The following is a 9,186-nucleotide window of genomic DNA, read 5'->3' as shown; positions in this document are numbered from 1 at the left end:
TGTACCTGTTTCCTCCAACATCTTCACAAGATCCTTTGCTGTAGTTCTGGGATTGGTTTGGCGGTGGGTCAGTCATGGTGTGGGGTGGCATTTCTTTGTGGGGCCGCACAGCCCTCCATGTGCTCGCCAGAGGTAGCCTGACTGCCATTAGGTACCGAGATGAGATCCTCAGACCCCTTGTGAGACCATATGCTGACACRTGCACATTTGTGGCCTGCTGGAGGTCATTTTGCAGGGCTCTGGCAGTGCTCCTCCTTGCACAAAGGCGGAGGTAGCGGTCCTGCTGCTGGGTTGTTGCCCTCCTACGGCCTCCTCCACGTCTCCTGATGTACTGGCCTGTCTCCTGGTAGCGCCTCCATGCTCTGGACACTACGCTGACAGACACAGCAAACCTTCTTGCCACAGCTCGCATTGATGTGCCATCCTGCATGAGCTGCACTACCTGAGCCACTTGTGTGGGTTGTAGACTCCGTCTCATGCTACCACTAGAGTGAAAGCACCGCCAGCATTCAAAAGTGACCAAAACATCAGCCAGGAAGCATAGGAACTGAGAAGTGGTCTGTGGTCACCACCTGCAGAACCACTCCTTTATTGGGGGTGTCTTGCTAATTGCCTATAATTTCCACCTTTTGTCTATTCCATTTGCACAACAGCATGTGAAATTTATTGTCAATCAGTGTTGCTTCCTAAGTGGACAGTTTGATTTCACAGAAGTGTGATTGACTTGGAGTTACATTGTGTTGTTTAAGTGTTCCCTTTATTTTTTTGAGCAGTGTATATACTGAACAGAAATATAAACACAACATGTAAAGTGTTGGTCACATGTTTCATGAGCTGAAATAAAAGATCTCAGAAATGTCCCATATGCACAAAGCTTACTTCTCTCAAATGTCTCAATTTGTTTACATCCCTGTTAGTGAGCATTTCTCCTTTGCCAAGATAATCCATCCACCTGATATCAAGAAGTTGATTAAACAGCATGATCATTACACAGGTGCACCTTGTGCTGAGGGCAATAAAATACCATTCTAAAATGTGCAGTTTTGTCACACAACACCATGCCACAGTAGTCTCAAGTTTTGAGGGAGCATGCAACTGGCATGCTGACTGCAGGAATGTCCACTATTGCTGTTGCCAGATAATTTTATGTTCATTTCCCTACCATAAGCCACCTCCAATGTTATTTTAGAGAATTTGGCAGTACATCCAACCGGACTCACAACCACAGACCACGTGTAACCACGCCAGCCCAGGACCTCCACATCCGGCTTTTTCACCTGAGGGGTGGTCTGAGACGAGCCACCAGGACAGCTGATGAAACTGTGGGTTCGCATAACCGAAGAACCATCTCAGGGAAGCTCATCTGCATGCTCGTCGTCCTCACCAGGGACTTGACCTGACTGCACTTCGGCRTTGTAACTGACTTCAGTGGGCAAATGGTCACCTTCGATGGCCACCGGCACACTGGAGAAGTGTGATTAATCCCAGTTTCAACTGTACCAGGCAGATGGCAGACAGCGTGTATGGCATCGTGTGGGCAAGCGGTTTGTTGATGTCAACGTTGTGAACAGGGTTCCCCATGGTGGGGTTACGGTATGGGCAGGCATAAGCTATGGACAACAAACACAATTGCATTTTATCGATGGCAATTTAAATGCACTGAGATACCGTGAGGAGATCCCTAGGCCCATTGCCGTGCCATTCATCTGCCGCCATCACCTCATGTTTCAGCATGATAATGCACGGCCCCATGTCGCAAGGATCTGTACACAATTCCTGGAAGCGGAAAATATCCCATTTTTCCATGGCCTGCATACTCACAAGACATGTCACCCATTGAGCATGTTTGGGATACTCTGGATTGACGTATGACAGCGTGTTCCATTTCCCACCAATATCCAGCAACTTCACACAGCCATTGAAGAGTGGGAAAACGTTCCACAGGCCTCAATTAACAGCCTGAACAACTCACTGCGAAGGAGATGTGTCGCGCTGCATGAGGCAAATGGTGGTCACACCAGATACTGACTGGTTTTCTGATCCATGCCCCTAAGGAATCTGTGACGAACAGATACATGACTGTATTCCCAGTCATGTAAAATCTATAGATTTATGGCTTCATTTATTTAAATTGACTGGTTTCCKTACATTAACTGTAATTCAGCAAAATCTTTGAAATTCGTGCATGTTGCATGTATACTTTTGTTCAGTGTATTTTTGCTCAAAAAACTTGGGCCACATAAAATCCGTTGCGGGACAAATTTGGCCTGCGGGCCATCATTTGGGGAACCCTGGTTTAGGGTAATAATGGGCTTATGTACCGATTCACATTAGCATAACACAAGCCAATATAGGCTACTACTGTTGTCCAGTAGTAGCCTAAACATTTTTATTGATATACTGTATATTTGTGTCATTACAAATGCATTTGTTATGTCTAGTCCTTTGAAATTCTACTTTCTATCGATGTCAAATACTCCACACAATGCTTTAATTAGTTTATCAGGCTTTGTCTTTGCTATTTTAAAATATACCTATAATATAAAACATTTATTATACAACTATTATTAGAAATCAAAGGCAGCACATTGATTATTCATATAATCARAGATGGTGCATCTCAGTTCCCCCACCCCCTATTTTACAGAGTGGAATGAAACAGAGATAATAARATATTTATGTTGCCGCTTTCAAGTGCTAGTCAAAACTCGGAAATGTCCGACATGCTAACTGGTTGAACGCAGCACATGTATTTCGATAAACATTTAACAAAACTCGGAATGTCAGCGTTTCCTAGTTCAGTTTCATAGTACAGCATGTGAATGCGGCATGAATGAACCAGTTTACCGGAACTGGAAATCTACACTTCTTTTACATAGGCGATGTTTTTAATTCAGGGAGATTTATTTTTAAACGCAGGTCATGTACAATATAAATAAAATATGAAGTATGTAGATTTATTAAGAGGTTAAAATATTTTGTATTACAGCTTGAATATATACTGTACTGCGCACCACGTGACTTCCTTTCCGGTCTAACCTGACAATATGGATGCCAGCCGCGTGCAGCCGATCAAGCTTGCTAGAGTAAGAAAATCCAATCCTTTGTGAAATATYTTAAATACATGAACATTTAAATTCGTAAATACTCATTGTTTCATTTGAGCTCATTTTTGGTAAGTTAATACCACGTTTATACTTGAACGGAGCATCGGTCCTCATTGCTCGGTGGCCTGCGCGTGCTGRGAGTACTACAGCAGCCATTTGCTAGTTACTGTAGCTAACAACTCGATAGCTAAAGAACACGCTCTTTATTTCCCCCTCCCTTTACCCCAGTTGTGTAATTGTCTGTTTAAATTTCTTCTCCAGGTCACCAAGGTGCTCGGGAGAACGGGTTCCCAGGGGCAGTGTACCCAGGTATGTTACTACATTCTGAAAAAGTGAACGTTACAGTTTTGGCTTTCTAGCCAACCCAACCAGTTGAGAAGAATGTCAATGGCAAGTTAGCTAATGGTGACGCCTTGTGCAGAAAACTAGTCCTTGAGCTCTCACATTCTGTAGTTCTTCTGGCTATGCCACWTGCTAATGTCTAAGATTGTCATGTATAGGTAGACTGTTGGTGGCATTTGAGGTCACTAGTCGGCCAACTAGCTATGTAGCATTTCATGGAAAATCCAAGTAATGACAGATGTTGTGCATCTCATCCCTGAGAAACTAYACTGAACAAAAAATATAAACGCAACATGYAAAGTGTTGGTTTCATGAGCTGAAATAAAATATCCCAGAAATGTTCCATACGCACARAAAGCTTACTTCTCTCAAATGTTGCGCACACATTTGTTTACATCCCTGTTAGTGAGCATTTCTCCTTTGTCAAGATATGCCACACCTGTGAGGTGGATGGATTATCTAGAAGCTGATTAAACAGCATGATAATTACACAGGTGCACTTTGTGCTGGGGACAAAGGGCCACTCTAAAACAGCCTCACAACCGCAGACCACGTGTAACCACGATAGCCCAGGACCTCCACATCTGGCTTCTTCACCTGCAGCAAGGTCTGAGACCAGTCACCCAGAAAGCCTATGAAACTGTGGGTTTGCACAACCGAAGAACTGTCAAACTCTCAGGGAAGGTCATCTGCATGCTCCTCGAGCTCACCAGGATCTTGACTGCACTGCAGTTTGGCGTCGTAACCAACTTTCGTGGGCAAATGATCACCTTCGATGTCCACTGGCACGCTGTGGCGATGTGTGCTCTTCACAGATCAGACCTGGTTTCAACTGTACCGGGCAGATGGCAGACGCTGGTTATGGCATTGTGTGGGCGAGTGGTTTGCTGATGTGAACAGAGTGCCCCATGGTGGGGTTATGGTATGGGTAGGCATAAGCTACGGACAACTAACACAATTGCATTTTATCGATGGCAATTTTGAATGCAGAGATACCGTGATGAGATCCTGAGGCCCGTTGTCGTGCCATTCATCCGCCGCCATCATGTTTCAGCGTAATGCACGGCCCTGTCGCGAGGATCTGTACACAATTTCTGGAAGCTGAAAAGGTACCAGTTCTTCCATGGCCTGCATACTCACCAGGCAATGTCACTCATTGAGCATGTTTGGGATTCTCTGGATTAGAGATGGACCGATTATGATTTTTCAACGCCGATGCCGATTTATTGGAGGACTGAAAAAAGCAGGTACCGATTAATCGGACAATTTTTATATATACATTTGTAATAATGACAATTACAACAATACTGAATGAACACTTTTTTTAAACTTAATATAATACATAAATAAAAAATCTTAGGTCTCAAATAAATAATGAAACATGTTCCATTTGTTTTAAATAATGCTAAAACCGTGTTGGAGAAAGTAAAAGTGCAATATGTGCCATTTAAAAAAGCTAATGTTTAAGTTCCTTGCTCAGAACATATGAAAGCTGGTGGTTAATTTTAACATGAGTCTTCAATATTCCCAGTTAAGAAGTTTTAGGTTGTAGTTATTATAGGACTATTTCTCTCTATACCATTTGTATTTCATATACCTTTGACTATTGGATGGTCTTATACTATAGTATTGCCAGCCTAATCTCGGGAGTTGATAGGCTTGAAGTCATAAACATCGCTGCATTGCGAAGAGCTGCTGGCAAACGCAGGAAAGTGCTGTTTGAATGAATGCTTACGAGCCTCCTGCTGCCTACCACTGCTCAGACTGCTCTACCAAATATCAAATCAGACTTAATTATAATATAATAAACACACAGAAATACAAGCCTTAAGTCATTAATATGATCAAATCTGGAGACTATAATTTTGAAAACAAAACTTTTATTCTTTCAGTGAAATACCAAACTCTTTCGTATTTTATCGAACGGGTGGCATCCATAAGTCTAAATATTGCTGTTATATTGCACCACCTTCAATGTTATGCCATAATTATGTAAAATTCTGGCAAATTAATTACGGTCTTTGTTAGGAAGAAATGGTCTTCACACAGTTCGCAACGAGCCTAGCGGCCCAAACTGCTGCATATACCCTGACTCTGCTTGCACAGAACGCAAGGGTAGTGACACAATTTCCCTAGTTAATATTGTCTGCTATCATGATTTTCTCTTAACTAAATATGGAGGTTTAAAAAATATATACTTGTGTATTGATTTTAAGAAAGGCATTGATGTTAGGTACAACAACAGTGCTTTTTTTTGCTAATGCGCTTGTTAAATCTTCACCCATTTGGTGAAGTAGGCTGTGATACGATGATAAATTAACAGCTACCACTGATTATTTGCAAGGAGACTTATTTGCAAGTCTCTTCGTGGAGTGCAATGTAATCGGTGTCCAAAAATGCCAATTACAGATTATGAAAATATCAAATCGTCCCTAATTATTCAGGCCATGCCGATTTAATCGGTCGACTTGTACGRCAGAGCGTTCCAGTTCCCGCCAATATCCAGAAACTTCAAACAGCCATTGAAGAGGAGTGGGACAACATTCCACAGGCCACAATCAACAGTATGATCAATTCTATGCGAAGGTGATGTCGCACTGCATGAGGCGAGTGGTCACACCAGATACTGACTGGTTTTCCGATCCACGCCTCTACCTTTTTTCCCTTTTTTTTTAAGGTATCTGTGAGCAACAGATGCATATCTATTCCCAGTGATGTGAAATCCATAGATTAGGGCCTAATTTATTTAAATTGACTGATTTCTTTATGAACTGTAACAGTTAAATATTTGAAATTGTTGTGTTTTATATATTTTTTCGGTGTAGTTGGCAACTGTCAACGGATTGATACAAATGGACCAGTTCACTAAACACTTTTCAGATGGGGTCTGATTTAAATAGTATTTAGGTCCCTGTCAAAGGTTGCAGACAGGTCTTTATGAAAGTAGAAATTCAATTAAGATGGTGATATGCAAATTAGGYGGTACAAATACATTACAGTAATTTAAGCCCAGTAAGGTTAAATTCATGCTTTACAGTTAGTAACAATTTAGAAATTGTTAGATACTAATTAGATACTTCATACACGGCACCCTGGCTTCACACACAGCCTCGGCAAACGGTGTCAGGCACTCGTTGTGGAAATGGGGGTGGTGAATCGTAAATMGTTTACATGTTTTCAAATTTATCACGGGTGACGCAACAAACAATGGACGCTAACACTAGTTATGGTTTTAACTGTAAATCATGACCCCAATGTTAATTTGATTTAAAAGTAATCAGTCCGTGCTTACTTTTTTGTGAGCTATGAGTCTATTACAAATCACTCTTGCAATCCCTAGTTTGGGAAACCCTGTTCTAATGTATCCTGCCTTTCTCTTTCAGGTCCGTGTGGAGTTCATGGATGACAGCAACCGGTCCATCATCAGGAATGTGAAGGGGCCAGTCAGAGAAGGCGATGTGTTGACACTTCTGGAGTCTGAAAGGGAAGCCAGGAGGCTACGATAGGTGTGTACTATTCATACAAAGTTGGGGCAGGCAACTAGATTAAGCCACGGGCCGGTTTGTCAGAGCAGATGGTCGGGCAGCCTRAACATAATTATAATAATTTTTACACTGCAAATTGACCTCAAGTAAGCCCAAAACGAAATTGTATTTCAAATAATTTCATACCTTTGTTACGTAGAAACAACCGCATTAARTWMAAWAAAAAATACTAAAAATAATTGGAGTACTTGAAATATTGCAAAAAATATGTTCAACTGAATTTTTTTTGTTTAACCTGAACTTAGATTTCAAGTATGGTAAGGGCCTTCAAATGTACTCTTAGAAAAAAGTTGTGTGCACATGGTTTTGCTTTAACCTTATCACTCCCGATTCAGTTAATCRTGGTCCTGAGGCGCAGTTGTGTTTATTTATTTTTATTTAACTATGCAACTCAGTTAACCTCGCTAGGGTATGTGGGACGGTAGCGTCCCACCTGGCCAACATCCAGTGAAATTGCAGAGCGCGAAATTCAAATATTTAACATTCTTGAAAATATATGTTATACATCAAAATAAAGCTGAACTTCTTGTTAATCCAGCCGCYGTGTCAGATTTCAAAAAGGCTTTACGGCGAAAGCAAACCATGCGATTATCTGAGGACAGCACCCCGCATACAAACACATGAAAATCATATTTCAACCAGGCAGGTGCGACACAAGTCAGAAATAGCGATATTAAATTGTCTTTGATCTTCTTCTGTTGGCACTCCAAAAGGTCACAGTTACATCACAAATGGTCCTTTTGTTCAATAATGTCCTTCATATCCATAAACTCAGTTTAGCTGGCGCGCTTCAGTCAATAATCCACTGTTTCCCTCCATCAAAATACATACAAAATTAATCCCAAACGTTACTAATAAACTTTTCCAAACAAGTCAAACAACGTTTATAATCAAACCTTAGGTGTCCTAATACGCAAATAAACAATACAATTTAAGAYGGAGAATAGTATGTTCATTACCGGAGATAAATAAGAAAACGCGCTTTCCTCCACACGCTTAGAAACACAACAGCCAAAATGGGAGCCACCTAGAAAAACTTTTCCAAAAACCAGCCTGAAACTCTTTCTAAAGACTGTTGACATCTAGTGGAAGCCCTAGGAACTGCAATCTGGGAGGACTTGGCCTTATTATTAAAATACTAGCCATTGAAAATAGTGGTAAGCTGACATTTGGGGGGGGGGTTGTCCTCGGTGTTTCGCCTGCCATATCAGTTCTGTTATACTCACAGACATTATTTTAACAGTTTTAGAAACTTTAGAGTTTTCTATCCAAATAAGAACAAATTCTTATTTACAATGACGGCCTACACCAGCCAAACCCGGATGATGCTGGGACAATTGTGCGCCGACACTATGGGACTCCCAATCACRGCCGGTTGTGAWACAGCCTGGAATCGAACCAGGGTGTCTGTAGTGACGCCTCTAACACGGATGCAGTGCCTTAGACCGCTGCTTCACTCGGGAGCCCAAGTAGGGCTGGAACAATCCTGCAGGAGTGGTTTCCATTCCTGAAGTGTAATATTTTTGGTCGGCTTTTAGACTGCCACCAGTGCAAGTACACTCACTGATGTAATGTTCTTGGCACCAGAAGCTAAGGGAACTAAATACCAAGGCTGCTGGCCAYGGCCCTCGAGGGAGCTCAGAACGACTCACTACAACCACTAAAATTACTGCTTCATAGTATGTGAATAATGGTGTAGGTGGACTGGGAAATCATTCATCTCTACTTCCATGTGTATCATCCCAGGGACAAGTTGAGGTCATGTTAGTTTTGTGTCCTTGGGTCTGTTATTTAGTTTTTTCAAAGTGTTAGCTATGTGCGTAAATTAATGAATTCCCACCTCTTTCCTTGCAGTGGTCGGGGAAGATGTGCGATGCCAAACGAAAGCCTCTGGAGATGACACCCCATCAGTACACCTGAAAATGGCCCCACATCTCACTTGTGCAAAGTTAATTAAATAAAATGTTGTTCAAGGCAAAGATTTGTCATTTTTCTGTTCAATGGCCAACATGTGTAGACGTGTTCTGAGATCTGCACTTGGTAGTTTATKTTAATGTACTCTCTTTTCTATAATATGGTATTAATGCCAACTTGTGATTTGGATTATCCTATTACGACATAGAATTCACACCTCGTACTGCAAAAAAATAATAATACGGGTGCTGAATTTGAAGTACAGGGGATGACGTAGC

At 41.6% G+C, this 9,186-nt stretch overlaps 1 protein-coding gene across 1 annotated transcript; it reads left to right on the top strand.

Moving 5' to 3' along the window:
* Positions 1-2,992: 2,992 nt before the first annotated feature.
* LOC111979711 (small ribosomal subunit protein eS28) lies at positions 2,993-8,973 on the top strand. The gene is made up of 4 exons (XM_024010384.2): positions 2,993-3,086; positions 3,369-3,416; positions 6,833-6,955; positions 8,849-8,973. The coding sequence occupies exons 1-3, from the start codon at positions 3,048-3,050 to the stop codon at positions 6,953-6,955; spliced, it is 210 nt and encodes a 69-aa protein (XP_023866152.1). The 5' UTR covers positions 2,993-3,047; the 3' UTR covers positions 8,849-8,973.
* Positions 8,974-9,186: the final 213 nt, after the last annotated feature.

This window comes from Salvelinus sp. IW2-2015, linkage group LG19, assembly GCF_002910315.2.
Source record: "Salvelinus sp. IW2-2015 linkage group LG19, ASM291031v2, whole genome shotgun sequence".
NCBI classification, from domain to species: domain Eukaryota; kingdom Metazoa; phylum Chordata; class Actinopteri; order Salmoniformes; family Salmonidae; genus Salvelinus; species Salvelinus sp. IW2-2015.
Note: the sequence above shows the minus strand (reverse complement) of the source record. Positions and strands in the feature narration are given on the sequence as shown.